Raw genomic sequence first — 20,947 nt, 5'->3', positions numbered from 1 at the left:
AGATGTGTGTACGTGTGCTGAGAAGAGAATGTACGGCCTAACTGGAACGAAAATCAAGTAGCTAAGGAACTGTGCCTCCCTGCATTTATTCACTGATTCAACAAATACCCGAGTACCTTTACAATTCAGCTGTGAAAAAGGACCGATCCCTGCTCTCAGTAACTGTTGGGTGTTCGATGGAAGGGACTGCAGCCTCAAAAATAAAACTTACAGAAGAAAATTTTGGGGATTCATGCCCAAGGACATGAGGGGCGCAGGGTCAGGAATAAGGCAGCTCCCACGCGTCGTCCCAGGAGATGAACCAAATCACGTCATCCCACCCCCATCTCTACCCAAAGGTCGTCCCTTCACCCGGACGAAACAGTCCCAGTCTCGCTGTAGAGATACGTGTCTCCAACAATACTGCAGGTCTGAGGGCTCGAAGCACAGAGCTTCTTCCATCCCCTCCGTTTTGAAGCTTCTAAGAGACCCCTGAGGAGCCCCATTAGAGCCTTGGGCTCTCCACAGAAACCACTCATAAGCGCCTGACAGTCCTCACAAAAGATCCTGAATTTGCCCCCACCACGAGCTATAAACCCCCAAACGAGGCCGCAGCCAAGCAGGAAACAAAGGGTAACATTGTACCTCGAATATCGACCGCCGCCATAGTTCTAAAAGCGCTCGCAGGTTCTCCTTCCGGCGTGCCGGAAACGTCACAACTCCGACGACGGAAGCGGCGCGCGGCGAACCGCAGGGCGGGTCAGGAAGGTGAGGAAGGGAAGAGACCGCACGGCCTGGGAGTGGCCTGGGAAAAGGGGAAGGGGGAGGAGCCAGGGCGTGGAAGAGGGGGCGGGGCCGGGAGGAGGAGGGAGCGGAGTCGAGTGGGGCGGGAGGGGAGGGGAGGCGGGTCTGGGACAGAGAGGGGTGGGGCGGGCTGGGAGGTGAACGCGAAGCGAAGAGGGTACGGTTGTGGCTGCGGGGTGGGAAAGGGGCGGGGCTAGAAGGACGGAGCGGGGTCGGGAGGTGGAGGGAAGAGGCTGGGAGTGAGCATTAGGGGTAAAAGAAAATGTGGAGACCGAGGAAAGAGAGTCTGAGCGGAGTCCTGCCCCTTTTCCCTCTCCCACCACTGAGAGATTGGAAAATTGCACGTTGATCTTTTGTGATAGTTAAAAAAAAAAAAAAAAAAAAAAAAAAAACTTTCTGGTTATGCAGAGTTGCGGGGGAATATCTAACATTTTGAAAGCTCCCTCAGGTGTATCCAAAGGGCTGTTAGATTTAGGAGCTACTCTGTTCTGTTTTTCATCCTGCCTCAAGTATGGGATGCTACAGAGCTAAGCAGAAACGATTTGAGAGCCGTTAGCTTTTAAGTGACTAAACTCATTTAAAAGTCCAAGCCCATTAAAGAAAGTTGTTAGATGCCTCTGAGATCAAAGTTTCACAGGACAGGAAACGTTTCTGAAGTAAGATATTAACAAGATTAAAGGAATGGGAATACCTCTGGGTCCCTGATTAATGATTTAGTGTCCGCATTTCAGGTAGTCCGGGATAGGAAGCAAGCCGGCAGAGGGAGGAATTCTGTGATGCGGGGAGACCATAGAAAGCCCCAGAAAGATTCTCGAGTTCCAGCGTGACCCCATAAAAGCAAAAGGATGAAGGTATCTACAAGCAAGACACTGACACTGAGAAGAGAACCTTCAAATCTGAGGGCGCCCTGTGTATAGGGATGAAGTGTGGGTGCCTACATCTTCTCCAAAACTCATATTATGAGGGTTCCCCCAGAATTTAACCACAAACCAGGAGCAAAGGGGGAGGACCTGAATTTACTGTGATTTTTCACCTCATATACTGGGAATTCAAATTTTAAAAATCTGAGTGGAATAAAAATATACTGTGTTGCTTTATCACATTTCAATTTTTAAGTGGGATTTTATACATGAGGTGGAATGTGTCCCAACAGAAGTATGCACGTGTACAGAGCAGAGTTTTAAAAAAACAGATTTTTTTCCCCCCTCCAGGAGGAAATTTTCAAGAGGGACTGGTAGGGGGCTTGGTGGAGAGGGCATTCCATACAGGGGGAACATCATGTCCAACAAACAGAAGTGTAAGACGTTAAGCTTTTTGTTTTGTTCGTTTTATTTATTTATTTGGATTTTTATTAGGAGAGCAGATTAAGGAAAAGAGCACGAGAACATGGATCTGCAGATAATAAAACACATGATAATCATGGTAAGCCAGACATGAAATCTCAGCCTTTATCTTGTCAACAGTGGGAGAAATGCAATTGGGCTTCCATTTTTTTTTTATAAACATATATTTTTATCCCCAGGGGTACAGGTCTGTGAATCACCAGGTTTACACACTTCACAGCACTCACCAAAGCACATACCCTCCCCAATGTCCATAATCCCACCCCCTTCTCCCTAACCCCCTCCCCCCAGCAACCCTCAGTTTGTTTTGTGAGATTAAGAGTCACTTATGGTTTGTCTCCCTCCCTATCCCATCTTGTTTCATTTATTCTTCTCCTACCCACTTAAGCCCCCATGTTGCATCACCACTTCCTCATATCAGGGAGATCATATGATAGTTGTCTTTCTCTGCTTGACTTATTTCGCTAAGCATGATACGCTCTAGTTCCATCCATGTTGTCGCAAATGGCAAGATTTCATTTCTTTTGATGGCTGCATAGTATTCCATTGTGTATATATACCACATCTTCTTGATCCATTCATCTGTTGATGGACATCTAGGTTCTTTCCATAGTTTGGCTATTGTAGACATTGCTGCTATAAACATTCGGGTGCATGTGCCCCTTTGGATCACTACATTTGTATCTTTAGGGTAAATACCCAATAGTGCAATTGCTGGGTCATAGGGCAGTTCTATTTTCAACATTTTGAGGAACCTCCATGCTGTTTTCCAGAGAGGTTGCACCAGCTTGCATTCCCACCAACAGTGTAGGAGGGTTCCCCTTTCTCCGCATCCTCGCCAGCATCTGTCATTTCCTGACTTGTTGATTTTAGCCATTCTGACTGGTGTGAGGTGATATCTCATTGTGGTTTTGATTTGTATTTCCCTGATGCCGAGTGATATGGAGCACTTTTTCATGTGTCTGTTGGCCATCTGGATGTCTGGGCTTCCATCTTAAAATACTCAAGGAGTGTGAGTTGGAGGCATTTATAAGACTCAAAGCAGAGAGTCCATTTATGAAACACTTGCAAACTAAATGATGTCTACACTCACACAAAGGCAGTAGTAGCTGAGGGAAGAGAAAGGCTTACAGATATTTAGGAGACAGAATGGAAAGGGAATTCGTGACTAACAGATGAGCATGATGAGGGAGACAGAGAATGATTTCCAAGGTACTGATTTATTAGACTAGATGCCATTAATCAGATTAGGAATGACAGGTAACAAATGAGTAGATGAAAAAAGGGATAATGATTTATTTTTTAACATGTCCATGTAAAGTGTTGTACATGAAGTCTTTGCAAGACGTTCTGTACACTAGGGTTTCTCAGCCTTTGCACTGTTGACATTTTCGGCCAGATAATTCTTTGCTGGATGTATGGAGAGCTGTCCTATGGTTCGTAGAATGTTTAGCAGCATCCCCTACCTTCTAGTGTTTTCCTGGCTCCTCGGGGGTCTCTTAGAAGCTTAAAGGGGCAGGAAGAAGCTTTGGGCTACAGTAATGTTCCACAAACATATCTCTACAACAATGTTGGGGCTGTTCTATCCAGTTGAAGGGACAGCCTTTGGGAAGAGAGGAGCTGAGATGACATGACTGGGTTTATCTCTTGGGACTGGGCATGGAAGCTGCCTTACTCCTGATACTGTGCCCCACAAATTCCTGGGCATGATTATGAAATGGAAATGGATTTATGCGAAGTGACAAGAAAACTCCATAAATCTCTCTTGATCTTAGAACAATGTAGACCAACTACTTCATTTATGCTAATGTTCTGGAAATCCACAGAATAAAAAGATAAATACATCATAATGTTTTCTACAGGTATCCTACAAGAAAAGGGTTCTAACAAGTATTAAATGTATGGGTTTTTTTTCTCTCACTCTCTTATTTAGGGAGGAAAAAGCCAGCTACTTCATAATATAGACCAGGACAGAAAATTATCTCAGAATTCCTTAGGAAGTATTGAAAAGTTACCCTGGATCCCCTGAGAGTGGCCCTGACGGTCCAGGGAGAGATCAGTACCAAATAATTTGTTGTTTAAGGGTTATAAGAAAATCTAAACCACCCTTTGTGGCAAAGACCAAAACTTGACATGGGGTAATACCTCTTAAGGCAGCAGTTCAAAAAAATCTGAATAGTAAGAATTCAATCCTAGAATCCCAAACACAGAGCACAGGTTAGCTTAACACAGAAGGAACAGAATCCTTGGGATGCCTGGTGGTTCAGTTGATTAAGCAACTGCCTTCTGCTCAGGTCAGGATCCCAGAGTCCTGGGGTTAAGTCCAGCATCCACATTAGGCTTCTTGCTCAGTAGGGAGCCTGCTTCTCCCTCTGCCTACAGCTCCCCCTGTGCATGTTCTCTCTCTCTCTCTCTCTCTCTCTGACAAATAAAATCTTAGAGAGAAAAAAAAGAGAGAAGAAAGAAAGAATCCTTCCAAGAACCTCTTCTTGGATTCGTATTCTCATTGCAGGACAGTGGCCATGTATCCATGAGATTGTGTAGGAGTAAACCTCGTAACACTCCATGAGTCATCAAAAAGCAACAGCAAAGCTGGACTAAATTGATCAAATTCCAGTATGACATTCAAAGACAGCTAACAATTCTCACACCCTTTAGGTTGAGTATGCCCCTGAGACATCTGGCTCATTCTGGAGTGAAGCACAGGAAGTATCCCAAGGAAGATCATTGACTGATGACTGATATGGCAAGGAGAGCCCCAAAGGTGATGCTGAAAGTCAAACTGCTAAATCTCAAGTGACGATCCCAGCAAATTTTGGGAGGGAGATGGTTGTGGCAATAGCTTGGATATCTGCTGGTAGATCTGGCTTTATTCTTAGGGTCCTTCAAATAAAGGATTAGATGCCTTCCTAAACAAGATTACAGGGAAGAAGAAAAGAGTAATTCCTAGATCTTTTTCTTTTTAGACTTTATTTATTTATTTGACAGACAGAGAGTGAGAGAGAGAGACAGTGAGAGAAGGAACCCAAGCAGGTGGAGTGGGAGAGGGAGAAGCAGGCTTTCCGCCAAGCAGGGAGCCCGGTGAGGGGCTCCATCCCAGGACCACGGGATAATGACATGAGTCAAAGGTAGACGCTCAATGACGCAGCCAGCTAGGTGCCCCCGTTATTCCTAGATCTTATTAGTAATGAAATTGCTCATAGTGTTCTCATATTATCTTTTTAATCTAGGCTATTTCAGCACATATGTCCCCATTTCTAGGCAATTATTTTTTTCTTTTCTCATTATTAATATCACAAAGGTTTATCTAATTTGTATTTTTTAAAGAAAAGTTTTTAGTTTTATTGACTCACTCTATGCTTTTTCTATTTCACTTATTTCTGCTTATATATATATATTTTTTTTAAAAAGATCTTATTTATTTACTTGATAGACAGAGATCACAAGTAGGCAGAGAGGCAGGTAGAGAGAGAGAAGAGGAAGCAGGCTCCCTGCCGAGCAGAGAGCCTGATGCAGGGCTCCATCCCAGGACCCTGGGATCATGACCTGAGCCGAAGGCAGAGGCTTTAACCCACTGAGCCACCCAGGGGCCCCTTCTGCTTATATTTTTATTCTTTTTATTTTCTTTGGCTTTATTCTGTCAATCTTTTCCTAATTTACTGAGATAAACATTTAGCTCATTAATTTTCAGGCTCTAACCATTTCTTAAATAAGCATGCAAGGCTATAAATTTTCCTTGGAGAAACATTTTCATTGTATACCTCAAGATTTGATATATAGTGTTTCATTATCATTTCCTTTAAGCATTCATTAAGTTCTAATTCAATTTATTCTTTGACATATCAGTTTACTTATAAGTGTGTTTTCAACTTCCAACTACATAGAATTTCTAACCTATCTTCCTATTTACTTCTAACTTAATTGTATTATTTTCAGAGAATGTATTCTACATAATACCTATTCTTTAATATTTGCTTAGATTTGCTTTATGCCTTATATGAATCATGTGTGCTGAAGAAGGGTATGTATCTGGGACACCTGAGTCGCTCAGTCAGTTAAGTGTCTGCCTTTGGCTCAGGTCATGATCCCAGGGTCCTGGGACTGAGCCCCACAACCATCCGGCTCCCTGCTCAGTGGGGAGCCTGCTGCTCCCTCTGTTTGCCACCCCCTGCTTGTGCTGTCTCTCTTTATCTGACAAATAAATAAATAAATAAACTCAAGGGCGGGGGGGAGGGGAGAAGGATATGTATCCTTTAAATGTTGGATACAGAATCTGGAAGCATGAGATACTCCAGCTTCTCAAAATTGTCTTTCTTGATCTCCATGCCATGACGTGCTTCTAGTATCCTGCTGCTTCTCAGACCATTCCTTTTCTATCTCTTACATTGGCTTCTCTTCCTTTTACCTACAGACTTTCTTTTTCTTTTCTTTCTTTTTTTTAAGATCTTATTTATTTATTTGAGATAGTGAGAGAGAGCAGGAGCAGGGGGAGATGTAGAGGGAGGAGCTGATTCCCTGCTGAGCCAGAAGCCTGATGCAGGACTCGATTCCAGGACCCTGGGATGATGACCTGAGCCAAAGGTAGATGCTTAACCATCTGAGCCACCCAGGCGCCCCTACCCATAAGTTTTCTAATCCTTAGTTCCATGCTTCATCTTTTATTTTTTTTTTTTACTCTCCTCTCTAGAGGATCCAATTCCTACTGTCTTCAGATTCCATCCGTGTCATCATGGGTTACAAAGTAACCTAATCCTGACCTTTCGCCTGAGTTCCAGAAACATATTTGCAACTGCCAACTGGACAGCTCCAGCTGGCTGTTCTGTCTTGGATTGCAAGATTTTCACTCTTGCCTGTATTCTTGCCCTTAGCTAAGAAGACTTGCCACTCCTCTCTCTTACTGCCTGATTCCAGTGAAGCATCAAGTCCTGTCCATTCTCCTCAGGCTCCTGTCCTGCATGAGGGGCCTCCTTGGCATTGCCACTGCTGCTTTTCTAATCCCAACACCCGATCTGTCTTGCCTGAACATTGTTGCTAGGGGAACTTTACTTTTAAATATTTTTTTAAAGATTTTTTATTTATTTATTTGACAGAGAGAGATCACAAGTAGGCAGAGAGGCAGAGAGAGAGAGGGGAGGAAGCAGGCTCCCTGCTGAGCAGAGAGCCCGATGCGGGACTCGATCCCAGGACCCTGAGACCATGACCTGAGCCGAAGGCAGTGGCTTTACCCACTGAGCCACCCAGGCGCCCTGGAACTTTACTTTTAAAAGTGCTTTCTTGGGCGCCTGGGTGGTTCAGTCTTTAAGCATCTGCCTTCCGCTCAGGTCATGATCCCTGGGTCGTGGGATGGAGTTCCGAGTCAGGCTCCCTGCTCAATGCAGAGCCCGTTTCTCCCTCTTCCACTTCTCTTGCTTGTGCTCGTGTTCCCACTCTCGCTGTGTCTTTCTCTGTCAAATAAATAAAATCTTAAAAAAAATAAAAATAAAAGTGCTTTCTTGTTCTAAAATCTCTACCAACTCCCTGTTTTCTGCCCACAGGACATAAGTGTGCCCCAGCTTGCTTTTCAGCATTATCTCTCAACTCCAAATCACCACCCAATACACTGAACCCCTACAACACTGGGCTTCTCATAGATTCGGAAACTGCACAGGATGTTGATGTCTTTGAGCCCTTGGAAGTGGTTCCACTTAGAAACTTTGAATGCTATTTTCTCTCTTTCCTCACACCCTAAGCTCGATATCCAGGAAAACAAATGTGTATGCATACACAGGCGCACACACACACACTTAGAAAGACCTACTCATGTATAAGCAAGATTAGAATGATGGGGAAAGTATTTTAAAGGTTATTGCTCTGCAGATGTTGACAATTAGGGACTAATAAAATTTAGTTGGAGGAGAGCAGGTGAGTAGGGAGAAGCCAGAGAACGGTTAATAATACCTTTACTAGCCAATCGTCCCCTTCTCTTCATTTTCTCTTCTGCTGACTTGTTAGGAAATTTTCTTAAGTCCCCCATGAAATGATAACATGTTCATTTCCACTTCTCCTCAAACACTTAATTGCCCAGGCATTTAGATGATTGGATGACCTTATCTCCCAATCCACTTTCATGTTACTTTCTCTTGGGATTGGTTGCCTGGTAACTCTGATACCAGGCTTGCCTTCCTAATAATTATGCTTTTTGTATTCTCCAGTAATTATCTCCTGCTGAGTTTTCTTGTGGCTTACATTTTATTTCTAGATCTAAAATGTGTGGACATAAAAAAATAATAGTATTTTCTTAGGACCACGTATGGAGTATATTTATGTAATAACCCCTACCAAACACTCTTGGTGGGAAGAAAATTTCTGGGCTCATTTTCCATTTCCTGCCAGATAAAGTGCCCCTTCCCTTCATAGATCTCTGTCCTTGTGAGTATGGATTTATGTGAACCTGACATATAATGTGAGATAATTCTTAACTTTCCTGTGGGTGCTCAAGTGTAAGCGTCAATGTCATTTCATAGATCCATATTAAAAGAAGATTTGAAAAATTGACTTTAAAAACAGAAAAAATGTTTGAAATGACAGACTTTGTTATACAGTGCCTTTTCTTGTGTCACCTGTCCATGACATGAGTTCTTCCTAAATTATAATACCTGAAGAGTATCAATGCATATACCATTTGGACATACAGTATATCCATGTAAAATGTAAAACCATTTCGTACATGTGCTAACATTCAGGGCATTGTATTGTATTTTATTTTGTTGTTTTTTAATGATTAATGTGAGATTTATTTGGACAGCCATGCATATAGTCACCATTACCACACTTAATATGAGGTGTTAAATATTTGATCCAATTTTCTTTCCTATCCCAGTCAGTTTTGAAAACAATGGTAGAAGAAGAGGGGCCAAATTCCAAACTGAACTCCTCAGAATGAGGTCTTGGGTCTGAAATTGGGGTAGATATTTGCTGATTTTGTGTGAATCAAGGAAGGATCTTCAGGGGGCCCTTGGTTGTTGAGATCGTTGTACCAGAGCAGGTAGTCCTGTTTAAGTTGGGACCTTAGGCCAACCATGGCCTTGTGCCTTCCATAGTTTGTCGAGATTCATCATATTCACCTGGGTGGAGCATATGGGGCAGGTGGCCAGGTGCAATGGTTGGTCAGGACTTTGCATTTTAATATGTCATCCACTAACCTGAGAATATTGTCTGATTCATGGACAGGTCACTCAAAGAAACAGTTTGTCTTTTCAGCATTCATTCATCTATTCATTTTTATTTATTCATTTGCTTCTCAGTTGTGGACACAGAATGACCCTGTGAACCAATATTGTAATACAAAGTGAAAATTGAGGTGATACAGGTTATTACAGGTTTGTAGAAGAAAAGTCAACTGCAGAGCTGTGGAATAATAGGGGAAGGTTTCTATTCTCAACATGTTTAAATTTATGATTTTAGATGAATAAGACATAGTTGTACACATGTATACACTCAAAGATGAAACAAGTCATTCATAATTAATTTTTACTGCAAATTCTATTACCTTCTCTTGGCAGAAAACTGTATTTACATATAAGAGCTGGTCAGATCTCAAAAGCTAGATTAGAAATCACAATGAAATCTGTGGCATTTTGATATAGAATAGAAATAAATTTGACTGTGACATGTCATTAAATTGAAATAAATGGTATTAAAAGATCACACTTGTGTGTATAAATTCAATAAAAATACTTTTCTTTAATCAAGCGTAGGGAACATAGAAAGAACTTATAAACATAGGGTCTTTAAATTATTTGATTATGTCAATATTGCTTATTATCTGTGCAAAGTATTAAAAATACCTGACTGGACTCTAAGAATCCCCTAAGTACAAAAACTTGATCCTGGCTTAATAGTTCTTGATAGAACTAAATTTACAATATCACTACTGCATGATAGTTCCATACAATTTGTTCAACCATACTCCATAAGATACAGCTGTGGTAAAAGTTAAGGAATAAATAAACTAGAATTTGTAATGACTATTACCTTGGTCATTCAAGTTGCCCAAGCAAATACAATTCTAAGCGTAAAAGCTAGTTTAGCTAAAACATAACAAAGTTAAAATACAACTGAATTGAAGAAAATATCAGCAAAAATAGAAATAATAGTTAACATTTATATATGAAGCACTTACAATATGTCAAGCACTGTGCTAAGCACTTTAAAAAAAAAATTTTTTTTTTTTTTTGGACAGAGATCACAAGTAGGCAGAGAGGCAGGCCAAGACAGAGAGGGGAAGCAGGCTCCCTGCCAAGCAGAGAGCCTGTTGTGGGGCTCCATCCCAGGACCCTGGGATCATGACCTGAGCCGAAGGCAGAGGCTTTAACCCACTGAGCCACCCAGGTGCCCCTGTGCTAAGCACTTTTAGAAGGTTGCTGCAACTGGCCCTCCCAACAAACTCATGTGCGGTGACTATTAAATCTCCAACTCACAGAACCGGAGGGTAGAATGGTGGCCTCCAGAAGCTGAGGGAAATGGGGAGATTTGGGTCAAAGGGTATAAACTTTCAGTTGTGAGACGAATAAATTCTGGGGATCTACTGTACAGTGTGATGGATTGTAGTTAATAATATTGTACTATATACTTGGAATTTGCTAAGAGAGTAGATCTAAAATGTTTTCACTACCCACACAAACCCACACACGCACACACAAAGGTAACTGTGAGGTGATATGTGTGTTAACTTGATTGTGTAAACATTTCACAATGTATACGTATATTAAATCATTACATTTATAATATAAATAAATATAGTCTTTATTTGTCAGTCATACTTCAGTAAAGCTGGGAGGAAAGGTTGCCGACTTACTTATGAGAGAACAGAAGCTTAAGGAAGGTGAGCAAGTCACTCAAACTCACAGTGATGAATGGTGGAGCTCCAGGTGCTTTTCTTCTCTCCTATTTTGCTCTTCTGCCCTTAATGTATTGAACATAACAACTAAAATTTGATCTAGTAGCAAAAGAAGAGTATGATGGCTCCTAGAAGAGGAATGTGCAATTTGCTTAACCAGAGAAATCACTGGTGCAAAGACACAGAAGTGGAAGGGATTTTGTTCAAAGGAGTGTGGGGATATTATGCCTTGAGCATATAATATGATGCTAGAAAATGAGACAGAAAGAGACTTAACTTGCTTTGGAGTTGCTTTTGTTGTTTTTTGTTTGTTTGTTTATTTGTTTGTTTTCTACTTAGGAGTTTTGATTGGATCCTAAAGGCATAGTCAATGGAGGCTTGTATTTGATAATAGGAACTCAGATGTCAATGTGAAGGGAGAATTGAATACATACTACACATTAGTTCCTAACAATCCAGACAAGAGGTGAGGCTGTACTAATCTATGGAAGGAACTATGAAAGTAATAAAGATACAGACCTTGCAGGGGTAAGAGAAATTTGCTCTTCTCCTCCCCCAGAGCAAGACACACGAGCACTTCAATTGACTATTGGCTATGGGCAAAAATGGGAACAGTCAGCAAAGGAATGCTGTCCTGAGTTTTTCACACATCAGTAATGTTTCCCACTGTGGATTTTTCTTTACCAGTCCAGATGGGGAGTCATCATTTGCAGACTTCAGAGGAAAAGGTAATTATAAAATTCATTAGGCTTCCTGAATAAAGAAGTGTAATGTCTTCCAAGAAAATAATTAAACTACCATGGGCAAAGAGCCTCATCTGTGTAATTTAAAGCAATGTAGCAGGTCATTGTTTAGTGTCTCAAATCTAGTCTACACGTAGCTAATTCATAATCATGCCCCATCTGGCCAAAATTAGTCACATTATTCTGTAGGCCAAGCAAAAATACTGCTTTTGTTTTAGAGGTTTCAATATTCTATCTAATGTTGTCTAATGTGCATCGGGATCATCCATTCTCTTTTTCTCAATATATTTGAATCTTGCTAGAGTGAAAAAAAAAAATAGAATCTATAACATGTAGAATAAATAGGTCTTGTTTCAAGAGCCCAGAGCCTTTAGTAGAAGGAGTTTAGGATGGAATATTCTTATACCTGTTTAAAAGAAAAGGAACCCAACCAGATGTGGGCCAAAGGGTTGAGGATAACACACTCAAGTGAAAATAACGAGCAAACCTTTTTGTTTACTTACTGCAACAGTATAAACAGGAGGGAAAGAGAAGGGCACTAGCTCACCAGGGCACCAGTGTTCCATTTCTCCCCATGGCATGGCACCAGGCAGGGATCAAGTGGAAGCACAGCTGGGGATATCATCCCACTGCCAAGGAACCCTGAACGAAAACCCTTGCTTTTTTATGGACTTGTGGGGCCGCAGGAAGGAAGAGGGGAAAGGGCTTGGTGTGAAAAGGTACTGAGTCCAAGTGGAGAAAACTGCCTTGGCCAAGCTCTTGGTGGAAGTGCTGGATAAGTGTCTCAACAACCCCTCTCCCCTGCCATAAGGAAGCCTCCAAATAGAGGTGCCTATAGGCTGGGAATGCTGATATGCTTATGAGTATGGCTGGCTCAAAAAGAGCCTGAGTCCGGGACATCTGGGTGGCTCAGTGGGTTAAAGCCTCTGCCTTCGGCTCAGGTCATGATCCCAGGGTCCTGAGATCAAGCCCCGCATCGGGCTCTCTGCTCCGCAGCGAAGCCTGCTTCCCTTCCTCTCTCTCTGCCTGCCTCTCTGCCTGCTTGTGACCCCTGTCTGTCAAAAAAAAAAAAAAAAAAAAAAAAGGGCCTGAGTCCTTGACTGCAACGCCCTCCAGATGTACCGGCTGTGCATCAAATCTGGCATGGGGAGGGCAGCTTCCCCTGGGGAGCCTGCCAGGCAAAGCCCTGTTATTGCCTGTGGTCAGACCTGACAGATCACACATGGGATTTTTGGCCTGGAGCCACAGTTCTCACGGGGAATCCAGGAGATGGCAGATCTGGTAGTAAATCGAGGTGGACTCAGCTGTCCCGCACGCCGGTCTGCCAAAAGCCATAAATTGGGAAATAGGGGGCATAAAGGAAATTTTCTGGTCTAATGTCATGCAATTACTAAAAGTATTCAGCAGTTTTGATCTTGTCTATCTGGGAAGCCCAAGACCAAAGATTAGACGTAGGGCTTAGAGGAGAAACTGGCATTTTCCTTCTCAGGTCCCAGCTCCACTGGCTTCTCACTCATCTCTAAAACCGACTTGGAGGAGGGAAGGGAAGAGAAAAGGCGTGGTGCTCTGAAAATGTTTGCCCTTCCTCAGCCCTGTGAGCACTCACTTTGTCAGCCTCTATCACGGGAGAAGGCGACCTCAGCAGCTACTGTGTAATTTCAGAACACCGGCAAGTCCCCCGATCTGGGCTGGATGCAAGTTATATCTCAGATGTGTCTTAAATTTGTTCCCTCATTTCTACTCTCGCTGCCTCTCACTAAGACTTGTAATAGACCTCTGAGAACTGTCCCTACTTTTGGCTTTTTTTTTTCCCCACTGAATATGTAGGAAGTAATAAAGGACCCAGAACCGAAGCCTCTTTGGAAGTTACTTCTGTAGAGGCGATCACTGAGCCCACGGGCATGAACAAGCTCTCCTAGTCGATGACATAGGATTAAGAAACAACCACCAAACTCTTCCACTAATGAATTAAGGAAAGAGCACACACCCAGTTTTTTTCATTTATTCAATAAATAATTATCAAGAATATTTATTTTTATGCTGTTGCTACATGCTGGGGATTAAGAAATTCTTCCCAGGACATAATGAAAGCAATGGGGTGGGGTTTTCAGCCAAGCAGGACAGGCCTGATGAGCAGGTTTCTCTGAATGCCACGGGAAGGGGGAAAAGCTGGGGGAGAAGGTAGGAGAAAGGAAGGGAAATGGAAAAATGTTGACATGAAGAAACACCCTGCCATATTCAAAGTTTTGTAAACATTTCCCTCTGGATATTGGGGCTTCAGGGGATAATGAGTAAGATGAATGAGTGTAAGATACAGCAAGAAGCAGATTGCAGTGCAGTAACTGGAGGGCTCATATTCCACTGGAGAAATAGATTTATTGATTTATTTATTTAAGAGAAAGAGAACACAGGAACAGAGTGGGGGAATGGACAGAGAGAGAGGGAGAAGTGGACTCCCTGATGAGCAGGGAGCCCCCCACGAGCCACCAGCTGATCCCAAGACCCTGAGATCATGACCTGAGCCGAAGTCAAATGCTTAACTGACTGAGCCACCTCGGCGCCCTGAGGATTTTTTTTTTTTTAAGTGTTATTTATCTGAGAGAGAGAGCATGAGTGCACATGAATAGGGGGAGAGGCAGAGGGAGAGGGAGAGAGAAGCCGACTTGCAGCTGAGTGCAGAGGCCTCTGCAGTGCAGGGCTCAATCTCACAACTGAGACTGAGTCAGATGCTTAACTGACTGAGCCACCCAGAAGTCCCAGAGAATTTTTTACTTAGAGTAATGAAAAGGTCAGATTCTGACAGTTACATGAAAGACAGGTTGCAAGGTATAGTGACTGCAGACACTTCAGCCTATATTCTAAGTGAAAAAGAACATGGGTCTGAGTAGGGAAAATAGCAATGGTGTCAAGAGGATGGACATCGGGAGGGTATGTGTTGTGGTGAGCGCTATGAATTGTATAAAACTGATGAATCACAGACCTGTACCCCTGAAACAAATAATACATTATGTTAACAATTTAAAGATTAAATAATAAAGAAACTTTAAAAGAGGAAGGAATGGATGTGATGGACATCCAGTAGAATTTAAAGGACTTAGTGGCTGAAAGGTTTTGGGAGTGAGGCAGTCCGAGGTGACTCCCAGTTATTTGAGTTGAGTGAATGGGTGGATATCATTCATATCTCTTTTGGGTCATTAAAATAGCCCCCTTATTGATCTTCAGTCTTTACCCTTTCCAGTTTATCCTTAACATTCCCATCAGAGTGATATTTTTAAAATACAATTTATATATATCCTATCACTTAAAACTTCTCGTTGCTACCTATAAGTCTGCAAAAGAAAATCTGTGTGGCTTACTTTGGGGTTCTTGGCAGAGAACAGTGCAGCCTCACTAAAAACACATATTTTTTATAGCATACATCATAAGGACATAACACTATACAATTATTCCAAGAGTATCTTAGAAAGCAGTTCCCCAAACCCTAAGTACTTTGATTATTTTCTGGAAAGACAATAACTGATGGTCAAAATATCAAGCCCTCCATATTCTTGACAAGTTGTCTTCTTCTGTCACCATAAGGTCCCAGACACACCAAGAAGATAATTGCCTTTTCTTCCCAACTATGGATCTGGCCCCAAACCAACATAAACACCACCTAGCACAGGCAGCTCCCAAAACTATCGATGAAGCACAGATGAAGGGAGTTCTTTGGCTCCATACTCCTAGACCTATTCTCTAGTTATTACTCACAAATAGTTGTCATCTTAGAAACAAAGAACAACTAAAAGTGACCCAAGGAAAAGAAGCTTCTCCATGTCCCTAAATCTCTCAGATTTTATGAGCCAGAAATTTTACACTGGCAGCTGCTAGGCCAAATTCCACTTGCAAACATCTTTTGCCAGCCAACACACTGATGGTTTAAAAAAAATAGTAAAATGGTTTTTTAAAAAATAGTGAAATCCTTATCCCTTCCCTACTGTCAAACGTGAAAAATGAATTTGCAGTAGGGTTGGGGGCGCTCAGTACATTTTGGCATTCCCCAATCAATAGGAGCTAGAATAGTATTCCTCTTTGGATGGAGTATTTGGCTTCCAATTCATCACCCCTGGCCCAGTTCCCTCATGTGGGTTAGGCCTCTTGATCATTGATGTGCATACAAATCACCTGAAAAATGTTGTTAAAATTCAGATTTTTGATTCAAGAGTTCTTGGGTGAGGCCCAAGATCTGTTCTCGGGCAATGCTAACACTGCTGGTCCAGAAGCCCTACTTTGGTGACAAGGAACGAGGTAGGTAGCACAGTACTCATGTGCTCTCCTTTGGAGCCAACAGTCTGGTTTTGGATTCTAGTCCATCCACTTACTAATTGAGCCACTCCGAGAGAATCTCCTGCATTAAGGAGGGCTCAGCTTCCTCATTTAAAAAAGGATGATAATAATAGTCCTTAATTCAGAGGAGTTTAGAGAAGATTAAGTGAGTCATCGTACATGACCCGGGCTTCCAAACAGTGCGTGACACACAATAAGAAATCAATCAATGTTAATTATTATGATTCATTTTTGAAGTTATCATGGGTCATTCCCTTCCTTAAAATTATGGAATGGTTTTCCAGTGGCCTCGGCATGAGTTCCAGACTCCTTGACATGGATTCCAATGCCCTCCATGGCTTGGCCCTTATTTTCCCCTCCATCCTCATCTCTCTACTTTTCAGTAGAAACATTTCATCTTTCTCATCTTGACATTTCATCTCTCTCATCTTGATCCCACTGCCCTAGGAGCTCTCTTTACCTAGAATACTCTTCTGTTTCTTCAGTCAACTCCTAAAAGCCCTTCAACATTTAGTTGGATCAACTCAAGTGACTTGCGTTGGAATTCTTCCTGGACCCTTCCCATCACCGCCGTGAGTTCTAACGATAGCTCTCTTACGGGTCCCCATAGCATTGAGGGCCCAACTCTGCCACAACACTTTCCACATTATATTGTAATAGTCAGGTTGTCTGTCTCTCTTCTTTGGGGAAGCTCCTGTGGTCATAAGCTTTCAATTAATGTCCACTGTGGAGTTAATGAATGAACAAATGACTAAATATATTCTTGGTGCTATTGTAGAGCTCTGTTGGCCCAAATGCTTTTATGAGGCCTCTTAGTTCATGGGTCACAGAACCTTGACCTTTAAGGATCCAGACAGGCTACAGCCCCATGCCCTCTCTTCTCAGGGATGCACACATACTTACCACTGCCATGACCCCCCCAAGTAACTGGTAACATAACAGCCCTAGGGGTAATATTCAGACATTGCAGTAGTTCCTGCATTTTCAGATTCAAGAATACAGCCAATCGAGGTATGGATGTGGGGCTCCGTCATCAGCTAAGCTACTAACCCAAAACAGTGATTTTAAACCTACATTCAACAGACTCAATTCAAATGCTGTGTGCTTTGCTTAAACCATATTCGCTTAACCATTTTAACTCATTTTCTGGCCTCTGAGACCTCTTCCAATCTTGCTCCAGTCTGCTTCTTAAACCAGGTCTCACTGCCCTCACAGTACTCCAGCCACACTAGCCTACTTTTGGTTCCTAAGGTATCCATCTACCGTCTCCAGGATCTTCACAGCCGCTCGTTCCTTGACCTGAGATGCATACTCCTCCCAGCCGCCACTCCTATACACACATACAGACTCCAGACTGTCTCTGCCTCCTTTTCACCTCCCGAATGCAAGCTCCTTGAGGCCCAGACTTTGTTCTTGTTTTAATTTTCCTTCCCCACTGCTCTATTTCGAACACTTAGTGCCATAGGAAAAGCTTAATAGATACTCGTTGAATGTTGAGTAAATTAACACTTCCTATAATGTCACTGTTTAACCTTGACGACCGCCCCTCCCCTGCTCACCCATTTAAGGGCAGCCTCCCCCGCCCTGCCCCACTTTAATTCTAGATGAGTTTCCTACTGGGTTTGTTTGTTTTTATGACATCTATTACTGATGATAAATATTTTCATTTGTTCACCTTTTTCTTCTTCTTTTATTATCTCCAACAGACTCTAAGAGGGAAGAAACGATATTAATTTTGTTCAGTATCTGGCACCTAGTACTTAGTTGATAAATATTTTTTCTTTAGAATTGTTCAGTGAAAACTAACTGGCCAAAGATAAATAGTGGCACTATTATTTCATTTTATTTGTCCGACATACAAAATCCTGCAAAAGTTTCGGGGCTGTTGTAGCTTTAAAATAGGACGAAACCACTAGTATTAACTTAAGAAAGTTAGAATGGGAAAAAGCCTTAGATGTTATGAGACCCAGGAAAGGGAACGAATTACACAACTGGTTAGGAGCAAGACTGGAAATAAAACCCAGGATTTCTCATTGTACATGATTAATTCATCAATGAGGAATAATTTGAGTCTTGACTTATGTGCTCAAGATGAACTAGGCTTATGCAGCGGCTCTTGGCCCTGGTTGGGTGCTGCAGTCACCTGGAGAACTTTAAAGAGTACTGACGGCTGAGACTCAACCCCAGAGATTTTTATGTAATTAAGTTAAAAATTCTAATGCCCAGGCTACAGTTCCAATCAATTAAATCAGAATTTCTGGGGAAGGGACCTGAGCATCATCATTTTTAAAGATCCCAACATGACTCCAGCATATAGCCAGGATTGAGAAACACAGTTTAAGAGAAAGAAAGGGATGTACATATTTTGATTCATTTGAAAACGGAACTCAAGACTCTTGGCTAATATCAGTCTAATTCCTTGACCAGGTTTTCTTCCCTAATTATCAGTTCTTGGCAAGTCATTTGTAAAGAGCCATCCCCAACTTATCAGAATAGAGCCAACTGTTCTTGCAGGTCTGGATCAATTAATTTTGTAGAGAAGGACTTTTGAGATGATTTTCGTAGTCAAGTTCACAATAATCCAAGGTAGACAGGAGGCAGGGTTGATTTCTTTGTGATACTCTCTACCCAGAAGAAATTTCCAATGGTTAAGAGGAACAAAACATATAAACTTATAGGAAGAAAACAGCTACTTCATAAAACAAAACAAGACAAAAACAAACAAACAAAACCTTACAAAAGGGAAGCTTACAGATATTTTCACACTTATTCAAAATGTTATTCATGGAAATAGGAATGTTTTTAAAACCTCAGATTATGGGGCGCCTGGGTGGCTCAGTGATTTGGGCTGCTGCCTTCGGCTCTCAGGTCATGATCTCAGGGTCCTGGGATCGAGCCCCGCATCGGGCTCTCTGCTCCACAGGAAGCCTGCTTCTCTCTCTCTCTCTCTCTCTGCCTGCCTCTTTGCCTACTTGTGATCTCTGTCTGTCAAATAAATGAATAAAATCTTAAAAAAAACAAAACAAAAAAAACCTCAGATTATGTTTCTGTCAAAGGGATTTAAACCACTTACTAGACTACCATCTTTTTCTTTCAAATTCATTATGTTATTCTAGAATGTTCCAGAGTCTGGGAGTTTTGACTGCCAGATCTGATCACTCTGGTGACATCTTCAGGTGCTCTGCAGCGAAAGCAGGCAGGACACCTGAAACTTTTCAGTAGGTCCATTCAAAGGCAGAGGGAGGTAAAAGACAAGTGCAGGTTGCTACTTTTTAGGAACAGATTTTTCCATTTATAAAGTAGTATTTGGGCTTGTTCAGGAAAAACTGCATTCACTTCTATTATGCTCATGAAGAGTTCACTTGTAGCCAGTTTCCGGAGGTGGTGGTAGTAATTAGACCAATTACACAAAGACCGCATTTTGCTAATCATGTATTGTCAACAAATGACTCACAGTTTTGGTATCTGCAGCTGGTTAAGAAAATCCTGTGGAGGCACAGTCACCTTGGCTCACGCCTTCTCAGAGTAGGCAATGGAAACTGGTGGGGGTATAAAAAAGTCTTACCCCCTTTGGTCATAAAGCACCACTATACATGCAGTCCATAAACAAATACATAATATATCAGCCCTGTTAAAATTTCACAGAGACCACATATTATATGAATCCTTTTATATGAAGTGTCCAGAAAGGCAGATCTATAGAATTAAAAAGTACACTAGTGATTGTCCAGGACTGGGAGAAATGAAGGTGGAGGGCTAGGAGTAACAACTAGTGGGAACAGGGTTTATGTTGGGGTTGATGGAATGTTCTAATATGGATTGAAGTGATAGTTGCACAACTCTGAATATTCCAAAAGCCATTGATTTGTATCTTTTAAATGGATACTTATATGGTATGTGAATCATATCACAATGAAGTTGTTAAAAAACACTTCCCTCCTTTAAAAAAAAAAAAAATCATGGGGGTGGTGACTACAGGGGAAAAAGAAAAAAAAATCTAAAGAGACGACTTAAGGGGCCAACAATGGAAAAAAGGGGAGGAGGGAGAAACTGCTTTCAGTCTCATTCCCAGCCCAAACATCAGCCATGATAGTTCGTCTCATTAGCCTGAGCAGTTCCTTATTTGATCTTACCAAAGCCAGGTAGAAACCCACATCTCAACCAATGGGTAGAGTCTGGAACTAGTTCTGCTGGCCAGAGTCTCTAGTACCAGTTGGGCTGAGGAAAGGGGTAGGGGGAGCTATGCCTTGTGCGGATCAGGCGTCATGGATGCCTTGCAGGGGTCATAGTAGAAACTCTTTCCTAAGAACCGGGATGCTTGAGACCATGAGAGGCTCCATGAGAACTTAGCTCTTGAACTAGTGTTGCAGGGGGAAATTCTCAAGGATATAACCTCTGAGGTGGTTAACAAACATGGCTTTTAGAGCAGATACTCTCGGAATCAACTCCTGTAGAAAAGAGAGGAAGGAAGCAGGAGTCAGTTGAGGGAAAAGTTGAGCTGTCATGCTGGCCTGGAAATGGGCTCAGCCAGCCCCAGGAGAAGCTCTGGAACTGAGACAGCCCTCCAGAGTTGTCCCAACAACTGAGCTTAAGCCCTTTATTCCTGAAGGGATATCTGAGGGTACATCACAGCATTCATTGCACTCAACGTTTTCTAAGAGTCAGAAGAACTCCAGCAGCAGCTCATGAGATATCCTCATTGTGTGGTGACTAAGGCAGACTACAGAAAATGGCCATCAAGAGGAATCCATTCTTTCAGTCACAGAATCATAGAGAATGAATTTGTATAGCATCATAACATATACACAATTAACATTAGCTAATATCACGAACTTATAATGATATTGACAAAATGCACAAACCAACTATCATCA

General features: G+C 42.1%; 1 protein-coding gene and 1 long non-coding RNA gene across 4 annotated transcripts in view; one reads left to right on the top strand and one right to left on the bottom strand.

The window, feature by feature from the left end:
* MED6 (mediator complex subunit 6) overlaps window positions 1-784 on the bottom strand; it is a 42,410-nt gene extending 41,626 nt beyond the window's left edge. For all 3 annotated transcript variants that reach the window (XM_059182940.1, XM_059182941.1, XM_059182939.1), the window contains exon 1: window positions 625-784. In XM_059182940.1, coding sequence (XP_059038923.1) covers window positions 625-646 — 22 coding nt within the window. In that variant the 5' untranslated portion in view covers window positions 647-784. The remainder of the gene's footprint in view (window positions 1-624) is intronic.
* LOC131836922 (uncharacterized) lies at window positions 708-1,885 on the top strand. Its single transcript, XR_009355851.1, has 2 exons — window positions 708-747; window positions 1,515-1,885. It is a non-coding gene; the product is annotated as an uncharacterized LOC131836922 (long non-coding RNA).
* Window positions 1,886-20,947: the final 19,062 nt, after the last annotated feature.

The sequence above is a fragment of the Mustela lutreola genome, chromosome 7 (assembly GCF_030435805.1).
Source record: "Mustela lutreola isolate mMusLut2 chromosome 7, mMusLut2.pri, whole genome shotgun sequence".
NCBI classification, from domain to species: domain Eukaryota; kingdom Metazoa; phylum Chordata; class Mammalia; order Carnivora; family Mustelidae; genus Mustela; species Mustela lutreola.
The sequence above is the reverse complement of the archived record's forward strand: the minus strand, read 5'-3'. Positions and strand labels throughout refer to the sequence as shown.